Source organism: Oncorhynchus kisutch, linkage group LG19 (genome assembly GCF_002021735.2).
Source record: "Oncorhynchus kisutch isolate 150728-3 linkage group LG19, Okis_V2, whole genome shotgun sequence".
NCBI lineage: Eukaryota > Metazoa > Chordata > Actinopteri > Salmoniformes > Salmonidae > Oncorhynchus > Oncorhynchus kisutch.
In genome coordinates, this window is record NC_034192.2 from 10,357,197 (window position 1) to 10,376,405 (window position 19,209).

Here is a 19,209-nt window from a genome sequence, read left to right on the forward strand (position 1 = left end):
TACTTTGACTATTTGCACACCGTAACACTGTATATAGACCTGACATTAACATGTCTCTTCCTTTAGAACTTGAGTGTAATGTTTACTGTTCATATTACTTGTGTTTATTATCCATTTCACTCTTTGGCAATGTTAACATGTTTCCCATGCCAATAAAGCCCTTAAATTGAAATAAACAAGGGAAGGGAGGTAAAAAGCTGAGAAAGAGGCAGAGACATAAGGAAGAGAGACAGAGAGGGGGGTGAAGAGAGAACAGTAACAACTATATTACCCACAGTGTTGGGGGTAACACATTAAAGTTTCCAGTTTTATGTTGTTACCTATTCGGGGCGCGTGGCCGCCACCCACGCTCATTTAATGTGAGCGGGTCAAAGACGCAATGTGAGGGTTACCGATCTAGTCTTTGACGATATCGGGACGTCTGGGACTGCTCAAACATTTTGGATTTTATCTGCACAAAATCTGCAACACTCTTGTAGTGTGACAATTTTTGAGAACGATGATCAGCAATAGCCAATGAGAGCTCACCAGAGAAGACATCACCCAGAATGTGTCGACTCTGGGGCAGGAGCCATGACTACTACTAGCATGCGTTTGTACTTGCCTTCGTAGGAGCAAAACTCATGACAATGATTACACTTCCAGTATCCGGACTGACCACTGAGGTATTGAGACAGAAACACATGTATAAGGGATAACACATATGTGAGCTGAATATCTGCTTAGGTAAATGGACAGAGCTAGATACATTATTTTTTTTTAAAGAGTTAAGCATTGGACTACAGTAAAAAAAGTCATCGGAAAGGTATATGGACCTGATAACTAGACATGTAGAAACTGAATGTCAGCAGGAAAGGTATATGGAGCTGATAACTAGACATGTAGAAACTGAATGTCAGCAGGAAAGGTATATGGACCTGATAACTAGACATGTAGAAACTGAATGTCAGCAGGAAAGGTATATGGACCTGATAACTAGACATGTAGAAACTGAATGTCAGCAGGAAAGGTATGTGGACCTGATAACTAGACATGTAGAAACTGAATGTCAGCAGGAAAGGTATATGGAGCTGATAACTAGACATGTAGAAACTGAATGTCAGCAGGAAAGGTATATGGAGCTGATAACTAGACATGTAGAAACTGAATGTCAGCAGGAAAGGTATATGGACCTGATAACTAGACATGTAGAAACTGAATGTCAGCAGGAAAGGTATATGGACCTGATAACTAGACATGTAGAAACTGAATGTCAGCAGGAAAGGTATATGGACCTGATAACTAGACATGTAGAAACTGAATGTCAGCAGGAAAGGTATATGGACCTGATAACTAGACATGTAGAAACTGAATGTCAGCAGGAAAGGTATATGGACCTGATAACTAGACATGTAGAAACTGAATGTCAGCAGGAAAGGTATATGGACCTGATAACTAGACATGTAGAAACTGAATGTCAGCAGGAAAGGTATATGGACCTGATAACTAGACATGTAGAAACTGAATGTCAGCAGGAAAGGTATATGGAGCTGATAACTAGACATGTAGAAACTGAATGTCAGCAGGAAAGGTATATGGACCTGATAACTAGACATGTAGAAACTGAATGTCAGCAGGAAAGGTATATGGACCTGATAACTAGACATGTAGAAACTGAATGTCAGCAGGAAAGGTATATGGACCTGATAACTAGACATGTAGAAACTGAATGTCAGCAGGAAAGGTATATGGACCTGATAACTAGACATGTAGAAACTGAATGTCAGCAGGAAAGGTATATGGACCTGATAACTAGACATGTAGAAACTGAATGTCAGCAGGAAAGGTATATGGACCTGATAACTAGACATGTAGAAACTGAATGTCAGCAGGAAAGGTATATGGACCTGATAACTAGACATGTAGAAACTGAATGTCAGCAGGAAAGGTATATGGACCTGATAACTAGACATGTAGAAACTGAATGTCAGCAGGAAAGGTATATGGACCTGATAACTAGACATGTAGAAACTGAATGGCAGCAGAAAATACAGAACCTATACAGGAAACACAAGTATTATTTTTTGTATAGTAACAAGGAAACCCCGCAACCGTTATAATCTAGACCAAAGCAGATGTGGGCGTTAACAAGCAAGAACTGAGACTGGAAGACAATGGTGGCGAAGTCAAGGGGACTTATTATTCTCCATATAGAGGGAGGTGACTCTGCTTAAAGGTGTTGTGGAAATATTGAATCAAATATTTGCACCAATACCGGAACTTAAATTCATTTAGTTAGACTTTATTACAATAACAGAGCTGAGCAATTCCATGGAAGAACCGACTTTCTTATCATAGAGCCCTGTTTATTTTAGTTATCCCTCTTTACATAACACACAAAGTGTCAGATTGAACTTCAGAGCCGTAACACAAGCAAATGTTACTCAATTAAAAATGTTGCCTAGATATTTCAACTGAATGTCTGACTGAAAACATTTATGAGGCTGCTTTGAGCCACAGCTCGTTGTAGCTACATTAAATCAGTGTCGATACCACGCTGTCTCGCAAAAATAATCCTCACGCCCAAGTGAAGAATCTTGGTGTGTGACCCATCGTTTAATGTGCGCACCACTACGTTGGTAACACCCCAACAAAAACACAGGAAAGACGGTCGTGAGGCTCAGTGATGTTAGGATGTTGAAAGACACGTAGTATCCACCCGTCTTAACTCACACATACAGACAGACAAGTGAAAGATTAAAAAGTGTGTTTACCTCAACCGCTTTCCATGGATACTGAGGATACTGCTTTTCAAACATTGGTATGAATTCGTCATAGTGAACCTGGGGCACACAGAGTATCAGATTTAGGAAATACATTCAGGTGGTGTGTGTTTATTGTAGCTGTGTGTATATGTTTTTGTGTTGCTGCCTTGTGTGTGTGCGCGTTTTCTTTGACAAGTGTTTAACTTTTCTGAGTGTGTGTGTGGATGTGTGTGTCCTTTGACGTCGGTTGGCTTCGTCTGCTTTTGATGAATGCGGGGGTTTGCTTTGTCATCATTACCTGTTTGAGCTGGACCCCCTCTGCATAGTTCATGACAGTGAAGTGCTTCTGGTAGTCATCAAAGTGGTCCAGAGAGAAAGGCCTGTGTGGAACAGAGATGAGACCAGCATAAAGCTCCAGGCCTGTATTCACAAAGAGTCTCAGAATAGCAGTGCTGATCTCGGATCAGGTTCCTCTTCTATGAGGCAAAACAGATCCTAGATCAGCACTCTCATTCTGGAAGTGTTAGGAAAATTATGATTAAGTGACTGAACAAATCATTTTAAATGGAACTGTAAGTAAACTTATACTCTGTTTTATTATATCTGATTAACAATATGAGTTGATAAGAAGGGATTGTGTGACACGGACAAGGAGTAATTAAAGTTAATGAACACCATTCCAACTAGGCAGAAACTAATGGGTTGTGGATTAAGTAAACAGATAAGGTAGTTAACCTATGGTTGAACCGACAAAATGAGCTCTGGGGTGTTTTAGATAAGGCAGTGAGTGCATTCCTAGGTTAACTAGAACTGTCAGCTAAGTGGTGATCGAGAATGTTGAGTGGTCAAAAGTTCATTCCGTTATGTTGTGTGACCTGTGAGTGTGTTTAACCTCACTTGATTCTAGGTCGGGAGGAGGAGATTCATTTTAGGAGCAATGAAATGCCATGTTATTGTATATAAACTGTTGCTCGTGGTAACGTGGGATCGCGCTCCGAGAATAAATTCTGTTACCTATTATTGATAAGACTGGTCTCCATCTATTTTATGCAAACAAGAATCTTACAAATTCTCATAAAATAGATTCAGGGAATTCAATTAATGAAAACACATTGGTATATTTAAATTATAGTAACAGAAGTCAACGCATCATAAGTGGCATTTATGGAGAGACACTCAAGTGTTTTACTACTATATCTCTTGACACAATGATGAAAATAATCATGGCCTCTAAACCGTCAAGCTGTATACTGGACCCTATTCCAACTAAACTACTGAAAGAGCTGCTTCCTGTGCTTGGCCCTCCTATGTTGAACATAATAAACGGCTCTATTGTTGGATCCTGTGTTTTACATTATAGCCATTACCATATATATGATTGAATATTATCTGCCGTTGGCTTGTGTGGATGTATGTGTTATGCAACATAGCCGACTTGAAACATTGTTAAAAGCTTCAGGGCCATGGGCCTTTCTCATGATGGAAAAATACAGAGTAGCATGGGGTGTTGCAAGAACAAGCGGTCTTTTGTTAGATAACAGGAGCGAGATAACGGTATGGAGCATGAGCGCATGGATGTTCTTCACAGCAACAGTTACATCTATCAACAGAAGCGTCAAGAGGCGGGGACCCGCCTGAGCGCCTGCAATAGGCTGAGCAAGTTTAAACCACGCCCAGTGTCTACTGTGATAGACAGTTCCAACCCATCTGTTGGCCTATCACAATATAAAGAATACTGTTTACATACATCTTGTCAATTCCCTGTTCTGCCCTGCGTGGTATTACAGTGAGCCCGTATATACGAAAGTTGCATTTGCCATTTATTACTTAGCTAATAAAAAATACATAGTATAAAAATCGGTGACTCATTGTTATATTTATCCTGATACCAGATTCGAATTTACGCAACCCTAACAGATGTTGACCACCGACGTGATAGAAGGACGACGCTGGAGATTGTCCGGCCGATTGGCCAGTACTGTCGTCGGACGGTGTGTGTCTCAAATCCTGACCGGTCAACTAAAAAAAGGTAAGCAGACACCTGTTGTGAAAAACTAAAGTTCTGCACATTGGAGTTATCCACATTTAGTTTTGAGAGACACCTGTTACTAAATTTAAACTATTATGATGTGTGAGATTGGAAAAAAGTGTGACTGGATAGTCTGGGACTACATGTATGAGTGGTGGGTAACGAGTGACCACCAAAGTGTGACTGGATAGTCTGGGACTACATGTATGAGTGGTGGGTAACGAGTGACCACCAAAGTGTGACTGGATAGTCTGGGACTACATGTATGAGTGGTGGGTAACGAGTGACCACCAAAGTGTGAATGGATAGTCTGGGACTACATGTATGATTCATTCTAGTTGATTATAAAAGTGTGACTGGATAGTCTGTGACTACATGTACGAGTGGTGGGTAACGAGTGACCACCAAAGTGCGAATGGAAAGCCATATGATGCCAATGTGATGTACTAGGCAGGGCCAAGTGTGAATGACGGATAATTAAATTGACTAATTGGACTTGAGACCGATTTAGCCCTATGGAGAGGGTCTCTCTAAGGTCCTAACAAAGCATAGGTGTGTGTGAAGTACATCGGATATTAAAGTCAGTGCACTGACTACCAAGTTTGAATGAGACATTAAGTTGTTCTAGAAACGTGATCCGGTCGACACGTTAGTCATATGGGGTGATTGTATTTTTTATTTTGTACATTTGGTATTGAAGTAAAGGTGATAATCCGGGGGACACTAGACTACTTAATACCCTAGGGGACCCACAGTGCATAATTGTTCTTACTTTAGACCTAATTGGGGGCCGATTTTTGCCGTATGGAAAGGGTACCACTTGGGACTGAGTAAAGGCATAGGTTGTTGACCGTATTGTTGTGTACATAAAATGTCGTTAGAAATAGAAAAGGTGTTGAAAACGCTGAAGTCCACTTTAGAAGTGAATGGAGGTAAAGAAAGTACGGAGTGGAAGAGACGGGGTGAGAAGCTGTGCAGAGAATGGATAGAAGGCGGGGCCATTGCGTCTCCCACTGGTCTGCTTGCTGGGGTGAATAAAGATTTGTGTGTGTATGGTGTAAATTGAAGCTTACTGGCGTGAATGAAGATTTGTGAGACTCAAATCGTGTGCATGAAATACACTTGATATTCAGTCGGGGACTAATATCGGTATGAATGAGGTCGGGTACCAAGCGAGTGTGGTACATTAGGTATTTCAGTTGGAGCTGGTACCGGTGAGAATGTTGAAAAAGTCACGGGCTTGCTGATGAGATGTTTGCACAGAGTTATATCATTGAATATTGAGGGGGTGTGCATGACTGTTGGAAAAAGTGTTACTCTATTAACGTAAAATTCTGTGTGTAGATTTATATTGTGAGGTTTGAACTATACTAATATTGTAGAATTACATAATCAACATCTGAACATACTTACGTTAAACATTAATTGAGCCACTGAGTAATAGATAAGATATACACTTGGTACGGGAGACGGGTGTGGTCGACGTAAGACGGGAGGGGTGTTCTAACCAAGTGCTGAGAAATAAGGTCGATTTATTTTGTCATTTTAAGTAATTTACACAAGTACTTCCCGGTTATTGATTTTGGTTTGATTGTTCAGATAACCTCCTGTTTAATTTCTATGGTGTTAAGGTATACTAACATTAGAATCTGTTTTCATTATGGGGAACAATGAAAGGCCCGCAGAATGGATTGCAGGCTGATTTTATTTTATGTTAAAGGGACAGTGTACGTTTATCACAGTTGTGTGTGTGTGTCTAATGGCAGGGTATTTAAGAAGTATTTTGGGGAGACAATTTGGAGAAACACGATTGTAAGACATGAAACATCAAGACGAATTATCGGGGATTATCGTAATTATTAGGTTTTGTTTTTGTAGTAAACGTTTGGGTTAAGGGGATTTCCCTGTTCCCAGAGACAAGATATCTTAAAGGGGTACACTCACATATGGAATATTAGGAGTTTTATTTTCTGAGTTTTAATTACACAAGTGATTTTTTTTTTTAAAGATAAAGGGTTCTTTAATATGTCTAATATGGTATGGTACACGAATGTAAGGGGATGGTGTAAGCTTTGACCTGCTTTCATGGCTCTCCCGGGTGGTCAGATCAGCCACAAGGGGGTGCCATTTGAATAATTAATTTGTGGTCATGGGTAATACTGTTTTTTTGTGTGTTTTTTTAAGGCAAATTAATTATAGTAGAGTTTAATTAACCTATATAAGGACTTTAGAAATTGCCACCATAGACATGTTTTTCAAAACAAAATCCATGAGTTTAGATAAAGCCAAACAGTGAGACATTTAGTTCAAGTTTGGAAACATGAGAAAAAGAGCTACAGACAGATAGGGGGAAAAGGTATACAGAAGAGCCCTCCCCCGCACTGCAGAGACCTTGAAGGTTGGAGAGCAGAGAGGAGAAGTTTTAGAAGAGGCGCCAGGACGAGCAAAGATGACAGTTACTGAGTGGAGACAAAAGGGAGAATTGGATATGTGGAGAATGAAAGGGGCGCTCCGACATGATAATTTCAGAACAGAAGGATAATATACTAATCTTACCTAAGTCATTATTTAGAGTAGGTAAGGTTGTTACCTGGGCAGAACCAGATATCAAAAGGGGGATGGGTAAATTGTGGTCTAGGATAGGGCCTATTGGATAATAAAATAATACAACTGTAAAAAAAAACATTCTAGCTAACAAATAGGCATAGAGGTTAAAGATATAAATCAGAGAGAACAAATGAGAAACTGTTAACCAAACCTGTATGTCCAAGATTTTATGCATTACAGGTGAAATAAAGGAGAAGGTGATTCACTCAACCCAGTCCCTGAGGAGAATAGATGGGAAGCAGCCCGTTGGGAGGGCCATACCAAGTGCTCCTGGTGACAGCCTTTGCGGTAGCAACCTGGGGACATATCACACATTGTTGGAGGGTAGGACACACTGCCACTGCCGAACCATCAAAGAGTTAGAGAGAAGAACCGAAACCAATATGGCTCGGGGTTTCACTCTCTTAACGAAGCTTCCCTGACCCCGCCCTCCCATCACTGTGTAGCGTTCATAGAAGTGGAAGTGTGGTTTGGCCTCTGGCTGCTGATGTGTTCTCTGGGAGAGGGTGGGGATTTACAGGAGTGTCAGTGTACCTGTGTAATGGGGGAGGGTGTCCGTATGGGTATTACATGATAACCAACTTGGGACAGTTCTGGGATTGGAGAAGAGGGTATCCTTATAGCATAGGGGATCCCACAAAGATGGATAGGTTTTCCATGATATGGGGGAAACCTGGGAGCACTGTTGAACTTTGTAAAGGTGACGAAATCCTACTAACCATCAAAACTATTAAGCTCTCTGATGCAGGCACTTACAGCCTCGGACTACAAAGGACCGGGACAGACACAATGGGTGTGTTTTCTATTGAGGTGCTGCCAAAACCACAGAGGTCCCAGACAAACCAGAGCCAGACACACTCCTCTACCACCCCTGGACCGAACCTGCCACCCACCACCACTGTGTCAAATCTCATTCAGGTAATTAACGTTAGAGACCATTCAGCTATTGATCAATTAGGCACTGAGACTGTCCCTACCATCAAAACCAATTGGTGGCTGTCCTATATGAGGTATACAGCTAAAACCCTGAGAAGAAACGACTGCATTATCTGTGGTCATGCTAGACCTGTTCTGGCTACACACCCGCTTGCTATAGGAGAAGGAGAGGGGTGGTTGTGTATTCTGAGAGGTTTTTACCAGGTTCAGCCCAATTCAACTCTGTTCCTCTTTGAGCCTTGTGTTTCCTACAGTACCCCCTCATCGGGCCCCTTGGGGTGTTAAGGCATATGGGGGCAATTACAGTTGCATCACGGGTACAGGTAATGGCATTGATTATGGGAGACTGCCTGAAGCTGATTGCAGTAGTAACATAACCATTAATGCCACTTGGCCAGTTACAGGCCTAAACCAAACTAGTGGTCTGGCTGATGTGTGGTGGATCTGTGGACCCAAAAGAGTGCTGAGACCCATTCTTAGAGGAGACTGGCAAAGTACGTGTGCTCTGACCAGTTTGATAATTCCACTGACCATTGTTGATGTTACTGCTGAGCAGCTGTTGGGCTCTGTATCCAGGGGACCTGAAAACATTCCATCCCATGGGAGACATAGACGTAGTGCTCCATGGACAGGGGATGTAGTTGACATACACACTAACCTGTTGGGAGTGCCAGTGGGGGCTCCTCATGAGTTTCAGGCCCTGGGTAGGAATGATGGACTCTGGCACTTACTACCTATTATAGGTCCAGCCATAGTGGATACTAGACAGACTGCATGGATTAATTAAATATAAAATCAACAGCGTTTTGTGAATTACTCCCGTGATGCAATCACTGGTATGTCTCCACATCTAGGGTTTCCAGAATATACTTGCTTTGGATATGCTTCTTGCCAGTCAGGGGGGTGTCTGCAAGATGTTCGGTGAACAATGTTACACGTTTATTCCTAATAACACCAGTCCAGATGGTAGTATATCTAAGGCCCTTAGTGGGCTTGATGCACTATCTGCTGAGATGAGGACCATGGCAGGGGTGGAGGAGTCTGGACTGTTCTCTTGGTTGGGAGCCTGGTTTGGTAAGTACACTGGCATGGTGGTTACTGGATTTCTGACCCTAATTCTTGTATTTTTGTTATTGATGGTATGATGCAAGCAGCACAACACGTGTTTTAAGAAGTCTGTTACAGATGTGGTGAAGGCTTCAGGCATGATGCCTTTGCTTGATGCTCCAGTTGGAGATGCTGATACTGAATCATGCTTTCAGGGGAGGATGGGACTGACTGAGGATGACCCATGGTATGCTGTGGGTGAGGTAGTAGAATAAATATTACACCACCACAGTTCCTTGTTTTACATTTTTGTTTTATGTTAAGTTCCTTCCAGTATGTTTGATCTCCCTGTTGTGAAGGTTTGGAGTCCCTGGGTGACATGGTGCCCACCTGGTGCAGGATAGTAGTAACTGAGAGGACCAGATGGTTTATAATAATGCTTTGCTCTGCTTTACTCTGTTTTCCATGACCAAAGTTTTATCCTACATCTTACATGTCAATAAACAATAAAGTCTTATCCTGTTTTTGTCAAAAGGGGGAGACAAAAGCATATATCACTTGATTTCTTTTTTCTTGGTTGATTTTTCTTTTGTTTTTCTGTCAATTAAAAAAATAAATAATAATAATTATGTTTTATAAATAAAACACATTTTCATGAACTGCTATTAACATATTACTATGTTGGGACCGCTGAAATAAAGGATAATGAGTGACACCCTAGCGGGTGTCAAAAGGGGGACTTAAATTTGACACCATTTTCTTTTATTCTGTTCTTAAATGAGCTGTTCTCTTTTGACATGAGGGTTTTAAGTTCCTAGGTGGCTCGTAGCTAATCTAGTACATAGTGTGATCGAATGGAGGACATGTAGGTATTTTAAACTTTGTAACTGTTGAATATGATTCAATGCTGAATGTTGGATCCTGTGTTTTACATTATAGCCATTACCATATATATGATTGAATATTATCTGCTGTTGGCTTGTGTGGATGTATGTATTATGCAACATAGCTGACTTGAAACATTGTTAAAAGCTTGAGGGCCATGGGCCTTTCTTATGATGGAAAAATACAGAGTAGCATGGGGTGTTGCGAGAACAAGCGGTCTTTTGTTAGATAACAGGAGCGAGATAACGGTATGGAGCATGAGCGCATGGATGTTCTTCACAGCAACAGTTACATCAACAGAAGCGCCAAGAGGCGGGGACCCGCCTGAGCGCCTGCAATAGGCTGAGTAAGTTTAAACCACGCCCAGTCTCTACTGTGATAGGCCAACAGACGGGTTGGAACTGTCTATCACAGTATAAAGAATACTGTTTACATACATCTTGTCAGTCCCCTGTTCTGCCCTGCGTGGTATTACAGTGAGCCCGTTTATACGAAAGTTGCATTTGCCATTTATTACTTAGCTAATAAAAAATACATAGTATAAAATCGGTGACTCATTGTTATATTTATCCTGATACCAGATTAGAATTTACGCAACCCTAACACTATCCACCGGATGTGTACCAAACTCACTAAAAGTGGGAGCAATAAAGCCTCTCGAAAAAGCCAGACCGTGATCCAGAAAATATAAAAAACTATCGGCCTATATCGAATCTTCCATTCCTCTCAATTTTTAGGAAAGGCTGTTGCGCAGCAACTCACTTCTCCCTTTTGTCTCCACTCACCTGAAGACAAACAATGTATAGGAAATGCTTCAGTCTGGTTTTAGACCCCATCATAGCACTGAGACTGCACTTGTGAAGGTGGTAAAATACCTTTTAATGGCATCAGACCGATGCTCTGCATCTGTCCTCGTGCTCCAAGACCTTAGTGCTGCTTAACTCTGCTTAAATTTCGGTGTTCCTCAAGGTTCCGTTTTAGGACCACTATTGTTTTCACTATATATTTTACCTCTTGGGAATGTCATTCAAAAACAATGTTAACTTTCACTGCTATGCGGATGACACACAGCTGTACATTTCAATGAAACATGGTGAAGCCCAAAAATTGCCCTCGCAAGAAGCCTGTGTTTCAGACATAAGGAAGTGGATGGCTACAAATGTTCTACTTTTAAACTCAAACAAAACAGAGATGCTTGTTCTAGGTCCCAAGAAACAAAGATCTTCTGTAGAATCTGACAATTAATCTTAATGGTTGTACAGTCGTCTCAAATAAAACTGTGAAGGACTTCGGCATTACTCTGGACCCTGATCTCTCTTTTGATGAACATATCAATACTGTTTCAAGGACAGCTTTTTTCCATCTACGTAACATTGCAAAAATCAGAAACTTTCTGTCCAAAAATAAATGCAGAAAAATGAAACGATGCTTTTGTTACTTCTAGGTTAGACTACTGCAATGCTCTACTTTCCGGCTACAAGGATAAAGCACCAAATAAACTTCAGTTAGTGTAAAATACAGCTGCTAGAATCCTGACTAGAACCAAAAAATTGTATCATATTACTCCAGTGCTAGCCTCTCTACACTGGCTTCATGTTAAGGCAAGGGCTGATTTCAAGGTTTTACTGCTAACCTACAAAGCATTACATGGGCTTGCTCCTACCCATCTATCTGATTTGGTCCTGCCGTACATACCTACACGTTCGCTACGGTCACAAGACGCAGGCCTCCTAATTGTCCCTAGAATTTCTAAGCAAACAACTGGAGGCAAGGCTTTCTCCTACTGAGCTCCATTTTTATGGAATGGTCTGCCTATGTGAGAGACGCAGACTCGGTCTCAACCTTTAAGTCTTTATTGAAGACTTGTCTCTTCAGTGGGTCATATGATTTGAGTGTAGTCTGGCCCAGGAGTGTGAAGGTGAACGGAAAGGCTCTGGAGCAACGAACCGCCCTTGCCGTCTCTGCCTGGCCGGTTCCCCTCTCTCCACTGGGATTCTCTGCCTCTAACCCTATTACAGGGGCTGAGTCACTGGCTTACTGGTGCTCTTTCATGCCGTCCCTAGGAGGGGTGCATCACCTGAGTGGGTTGAGTCACTGATGTGATCTTCCTGTCTGGGTTGGCGCCCCCCCTTGGGTTGTGCCGTGGCGGAGATCTTTGTGGGCTATACTCGGCCTTGTCTCAGGATGGTAAGTTGGTGGTTGAAGATATCCCTCTAGTGGTGTGGGGGCTGTGCGTTTGGCAAAGTGGGTGGGGTTATATCATTCCTGTTTGGCCCTGTCCGGGGGTATCATCGGATGGGGCCACAGTGTCTCCTGACCCCTCCTGTCTCAGCCTCCAGTATTTATGCTGCAGTAGATTGTGTCGGGGGGGGCTAGGGTCAGTTTGTTATATCTGGAGTACTTCTCCTGTCTTATCCGGTGTCCTGTGTGAATTTAAGTATGCTCTCTCTAATTCTCTCTCGGAGGACCTGAGCCCTAGGACCATGCCTCAGGACTACCTGGCATGATGACTCCTTGCTGTCCCCAGTCCACCTGGCTGTGCTGCTGCTCCAGTTTAAACTGTTCTGCCTGCGGCTATGAAATCCTGACCTGTTCACCGGACGTGCTACCTATCCCAAACCTGCTGTTTTCAACTCTCTGGAGACGGCAGGAGCGGTAGAGATACTCTTAATGATCGGCTATGAAAAGCCAACTGACATTTACTCCTGAGGTGCTGACTTGCTGCACCCTCGACATCTGTGATTATTATTATTTGACCATGCTGGTCATTTATGAACATTTGAACATCTTGGCCATGTTCTGTTATAATCTCTACCCGGCACAGCCAGAGGAGGTCTGGCCACCCCACATAGCCTGGTTCCTCTCTAGGTTTCCTCCTAGGTTTTGGCCTTTCTGGGGAGTTTTTCCTAGCCACCGTGCTTCTACACCTGCATTGCTTGCTGTTTGGGGTTTTAGGCTGGGTTTCTGTACAGCACTTTGAGATATCAGCAGATGTACGAAGGGCTATATGAATACATTTGACTTATAGGTTGCAGCATTTGACTTTCAAATTCTGCCTTCGCTTAAATCTTATGAGCCTCACACCCCTCCCCCACACATTCTAAAAGATGAGCGACGAACAGAGGACCTATATGCAATCTTGAGTGGAGCATGTCGATAAAGGGGGAAGCTGTGGTTAGCAAGGCAGCTGGTTTCTAGCTAAAAACAGGAAGTACCAGTGACGCGCTTAATATAGATGTGGTCGGATGAAGCAGACACGAGGCTACAAGACTGTTTTGCTAGTACAGACATGTTCTGGGACTCATCTGAGGGGTTAACCACAACAGTCAAGTGCATAGATGATGTCATCCCCACAGTGACTAAGAATGCATGCAAACCAAAAACCTTGGATTTACATGCAACATCTGCACTGTGCTAAAGGCTAGAGCTACCGCTGACAAGTAACAGGACACAGGACACATACAAGAAATCCCACTACGACCTCCGACGAGACATCAAACATGCAAAAGGACCATATAGAAAATTCCAGTATACGTGTTGTGTTATAAGCTTCACTGTATGCATCTTACAGGGTTTTACCACATGTAGAGGACAAGGTTCCTAGGCTGAAAGTCATTACTTAGTCCAAAGAGTCCATTATAATGTGTGTGTGTGTCATGGTCACTGGACTAGAGGAAGGGTTACTAGGTTGGAAGTTGTGTGTGTGTGTGTGTGTGTGTCACATGGTAGGTGGACTAGAGGAAGGGTTACTAGGTTGGAAGTTGTGTGTGTGTGTGTCATGGTCACTGGACTAGAGGAAGGGTTACCTGGTTGAAAGTCATTGCTTAATCCCAAGAGGCCATTAGATCTGTGCTTGGGAGCCATTGACCAACTATATGGGCACCAGTGGACACAGACCTACATTAGGAGTGTGTGTCCAAACTATTTTTGCATTAACACTGTTGTTTCGCCACCAATATAATTGATGCTTGGAAACTAAGGCCAGGAAGAGGGGTAAATCAGATAGTCAAGGTTACGCAACCAATATAATCTAAACACGGACCAACAAGGGGAGCAGATTAAGATGGGAGTAAACATAATGGAAGGAGACGAAGATAATGGTTGTGAGAAGCCAAGGGGTATAGATCATTTAGACAAGAGGGAACGGCTATGAATATGATGCAAGGATGAAACTGTATAAAAGAAATGTCCCGAGGATGGAAAATCAGTTGCTCTGGAGACCAGCTCGGCTCTATCGCTTTTGTAATAAAGTCCATCTTGATTCCACAAACTTGGAGATGCTTCGCTTTTTTGAAGGAAACTTGGACAATTTTCCACAACAGTGGCAGGGCTTGCAGACTATAACAGATTACAAAAGGAAACCCAGCCATGAATTGCACAGCAATGCAGAACTGCCAAACGAGCTAAATGCCAAAGAAAGTGGTGTGGACAGCCCAGTACATCACTGGAGCCAAGCTTCCTGCCATCTAGGACTTCTATATCAGGCGGTGTAATTGCCAAAGACTCCTGCCACCCAAGCCATTGAGTGTTCAGTCTGCTACCGTCCGGCAAACGGTACCAGAGACAATATGTGCACTGACCCCACAAAGCCACTCCCACAACACTCATTCATTGCTGCAGCAACTCATTTCTTTATTTTACTCCTATTATCAATCCTGATACCTAGTCACTTTACCCTGCCTTCATGTACATATCTACCTCAAATACCTTATTATTATCATCATATATCCTGATGCCTAGTCAGTACCATTGATCTGGTACTGGGACTCTCTGTATATAGCTCCATTTGTGTGCATATTTTATATTATTTTTTCTTTTCTTTTTTTTCCTCCACATCGTTGGGAAAGTTTTGTAAACGAGCATTTGACTGTAAAGTTGAGACCAGTTGTATTCAGAGCATGTGATAAATAAAACGTGATTGATTGGTTTCCTACTGGAAAGAAACCCAGTATAGACCAGCATTTTGTGGTGAACGCCAGCATGACAAACGTGGACAAACAAGTGTTGCAAGGAATCTCCACCTCCTGTAGCAGTTGATGGGAAGTGTCTCTAACCTGTTGGCGAAGCGCAGCCAGAACACGTTGTAGGAGTAGAGGCGTAGAGGCTGAACGGAGCGCAGCAGCAGCATGTAGCGGATATCAAACTTCACCATCCCCACCTCCTCCCTCTCAAACAGCACCGGATCCTCCAGGTACTTACACACCACCTGGGAGACACACACACACACACCTTCAACAAATAGGCTAGTCAACAACTTAATTTATCAGGCAACATCTAATTGCTGTGTTCACTTCATAATGTGATGTTTTGACTGGATGTGTAGAGGCATTATGGTTCTCTCCGAGGCTTGCCTTTGGCTTACACCTGTGGTGGAAATCCTAACCAAAAGAAGAGACTAGATGATTTTTAGCAGAAATTCATGAGGCCATCTGGACCGGGTCTCAGAGGGGTTTAAGATGGGACCACATGGGACACAAAACTCCAGGCCTTAGACAGAGGAGACTGGTGGTATTAATATTTAAAAGTCTGATGTAAATAGATACAACTGCTGGGGGTTAAATTAGCATGCTTTTCCATAATTGTTTTTCCATATGACCATGGTGTGTGTGTTACCTTGGGCGTGCTCTCTCTGTCTGATGATGTAGTCTAGATTGTTGGTGGTGTTTTACCTTGGGCGTGCTCTCTCTCTGTCTGTCGGATGATGTAGTCTAGATTGTTGGTGGTGCTCTCTCTCTCTGTCTGATGATGTAGTCTAGATTGTTGGTGATGTGTGTGTGTTACCTTGGGTGTGCTCTCTCTCTGTCTGATGTAGTCTAGATTGTTGGTGGTGTTTTACCTTGGGCGTGCTCTCTCTCTGTCTGATGTAGTCTAGATTGTTGGTGATGTGTGTGTGTTACCTTGGGTGTGCTCTCGCTCTGTCTGATGATGTAGTCTAGATTGTTGGTGATGTGTGTGTGTGTTACCTTGGGTGTGCTCTCTCTCTGTCTGATGATGTAGTCTAGGTTGTTGGTGATGTGTGTGTCCAGCCCCCGAGCCAGGTTCCAAGGCTTACAGATCCAATGATTGTCTTCTCCCCTGGAGCAGACACAACCCCACAATGACTTAGATGAAAACGTATCAAGGTAGTAAGTTATGTCCTATATGAAGGGAGACATCTGATTATCTGAGCTCACCTCCCTTGTCTTTGTTGGTAATGTCTGACAAACTGAGGCAGCTCGGTCTGCAGGTTGAATGTCTCTGGCAGCCACTCAGCCCCCTGGCCTCCCCGGGCCCTCCGCGACACGGCGGAGACACAGTCCTTCACTGTAACCACCGTCTCACAGGGAAACTGATTCATCATAACGTGAGGACGCTCCTCGCTTAACTTCCTGTGGAGACACAGAGACTCCGTGTTTGAGGGAGAGTGAGTCAGATTAGGATTATTATATTTGTTTGGTATTGTTGACATCAAGGCTAGGATTGAGAGATCCTAGATGAGTAACTTATCAATAAATCACTTGTACTCTCATTAATGGTGTCCTAAAAGACAGATAAGTCTCCAGGGCTCTGGCCTCAATCTTACCTCACCACCCAAACAGCCTGGAGGCTTTGGTTAAAGTGTCTGTGGTGTGTGTCATTGGGACAGAGAGCAGCCATCTCTGTCCCAATGCACTATATAATAACTACAATTTGAAGCATCTCATCATTTACATGTCACCTAACACTTCTTACTAAAAGGTACTCACACTAGGAAGGCCACTAGCGTTACATATGCACCTGTGATGTCGGTGGTTGACATAAGATATGGGTTGTGGTGAAGTGAGCCCTGATCTTACTAAGACGACAGTGCGGTGTCAGCCAAAAGCAACATACTCAGAGAGCACACCAAAAAGACCACATCTAGTGAAAACCCCACATTAGTTGTAGAAGTGAACAGTATCATTTCTGAAATAATGCAGGCGTTTGATACGTCGGGTAGATTCTCATCGGGCGTCAGTGTGATTACATAATGGAACAGTGTTTTGGGTACATGTCGAAAGAGTGTGTGTTTGTTCACCTGTAGTCTCTGATGTGGGAGAAGGTCCAAAGAATATCCGCCTCCTCTTCAGTCTCGGTGAAGGTGAACCGGGGGTGATGGAGATTGTTTAGAACTTGTCCCATCTCTGTGAACACCCTGCAAGGCATGCACGCAAAGAGGTGTGTGAGCATGATTATGTCACGTCTCGGTAATGAAATCAAAATGGACTTGGACTGACTTGAGCACTTTGTCTTTGGGGACAGTATGGGGCTGAATGTCCAGAGGAAGAATCTCCTTGTTCTCCTGTGAAATGGTCTGAGGAGAGAAAGGCAGGGGGAGAAAGAGGGGTTGGCAGTTTAAAATGACACTCCAGTCTGCTTTTCACTCCATTTAACAAAAGGCACATCTCAATAACTGGTCCAGGTAAGTCATGACATGGCACAAGTGGTGTGGGGGGGGGCTTTACTTATTTGTTTTCTATTGCTCCTCAAGCAACAGATCTCCATCAGATCAACTCCTTGAATTCCTTCCATGCAGGTTTGCAGTTGTCTAAATAAACACTTGTTATAATTTTTTTATTACCCTTTAGTGTGTGTAAAAATTACATAATTCACTAGAGGACATATTTAAATGTAGTTAAAAATGTCATTAATTTGACCTCTGCAGGTTTCATGTGTAGACTTTTCACTTATGAACTTCCTCAAGACATGGCGTGAGTCATTCATTGGCTGACTGTATTGACACTAGAAACATGTTTCCGGTCTCCCTACCTCATAGTAGATATCAGAGGGTTCAGGGGTCAGAGTGCTGACCCCTTCCAAGTCAGCGGGTACCCATGGCAACAGTCGACATCTCCTCACCAGAGGGTTGCTCTCGCCATAAGCATAGTCCCGTGTCACTTCCTCTAGGAGAGAAACTTAGTTAAGAGAGACACACTGGGGAAAAAAGGGTTAAGGGGACATAGGGGGAAACACACGAGAGAAAGAGATACACTGACCGGTTCATCACACCTAGCCTATAGATTACGTGGACCATTTTTAAGCAGTGCGTTGTTGGGTTCTAGTTTGAAATACTTGCTATACTAGAAGTATACATTCGTCATACGGTTACATGTATAAAGAATGTATATGGTGGGGTAAATGGAGGGTGGATAAGAGCCAAGGGGAAAAGGGAATAACATTGTTTAGGTCACTGATAAGGGTGAATTGGTGAGGAATGTGGCTGAGGTCAGGTCAGATGAAAGGAGAAGGAACAGTTTTACACACTTTGTTTACCTTTATTTAACTAGGCAAGTCAGTTAAGAACAAATTCTTAGTTTTAATGACGGCCTAGTAATAGTGGGTTAACTGCCTGTTCAGGGGCAGAACGATAGATTTGTACCTTGTCAGCTCAGGATTTGAACTTGCAACCTTCCGGTTACTAGTCCAACACTAACCACTAGGCTAACCTGCCACCCACATTATGTAAATTCCTGCCTAGCAACAGAGATGTATTGGCTGTCTAGATGTGCAATGAGTTGACTCCACACAATATATGTACTTGTGTCTGTCTTTATGGCTGTCTTTTTCAGCTGTTTGAACCAGCGGGTGAATAAACTTGGTTTGGAGCTTTGACTAGTTCTCCGCCAGGTTCTAAATAAAGAGAGTTAAAAAAGGAACCGTGGTAAACATTAGTTCAGAAACTTCAAGTAGGTATTGTGATAAGCTGTAGACCACACTATCTACCTAGAGAGTTCATCTGTATTCTTCGTAGCTGTCTCCATACCTCCACAGACCAAGACTAGCACTAAAACCGCACTCAATGAGCTGTATACCGCCATAAGCAAACAGGAAAACGCTCATCCAGAGGTGGTGCTCCTAGTGGCCGGGGACTTTAATGCAGGGAACCTCAAATCAGTTTTACATCATTTCTATCAGCATGTTAAATGTGCAATCAGAGGCAAAGAAAATTCTAGATCACCTTTA

At 42.8% G+C, this 19,209-nt stretch overlaps 1 protein-coding gene across 3 annotated transcripts in view; it reads right to left on the reverse strand.

Moving 5' to 3' along the window:
* ttll12 (tubulin tyrosine ligase-like family, member 12) overlaps nt 1-19,209 on the reverse strand; it is a 33,816-nt gene that overhangs the window by 5,041 nt on the left and 9,566 nt on the right. For 2 of the 3 annotated variants that reach the window (XM_020451986.2, XM_020451987.2), the window contains exons 5-12: nt 18,016-18,149; nt 17,484-17,560; nt 17,285-17,401; nt 16,422-16,616; nt 16,212-16,323; nt 15,303-15,454; nt 3,043-3,124; nt 2,754-2,822 (exon numbers count right to left, since the gene is read on the reverse strand). In XM_020451986.2, the coding sequence (XP_020307575.1) occupies nt 2,754-2,822; nt 3,043-3,124; nt 15,303-15,454; nt 16,212-16,323; nt 16,422-16,616; nt 17,285-17,401; nt 17,484-17,560; nt 18,016-18,149 (938 nt within the window). Of the gene's footprint in view, nt 1-2,753; nt 2,823-3,042; nt 3,125-4,761; nt 7,677-15,302; nt 15,455-16,211; nt 16,324-16,421; nt 16,617-17,284; nt 17,402-17,483; nt 17,561-18,015; nt 18,150-19,209 lie in introns of those variants that run through there. The other variant, XM_031797288.1, reaches the window with a different exon arrangement.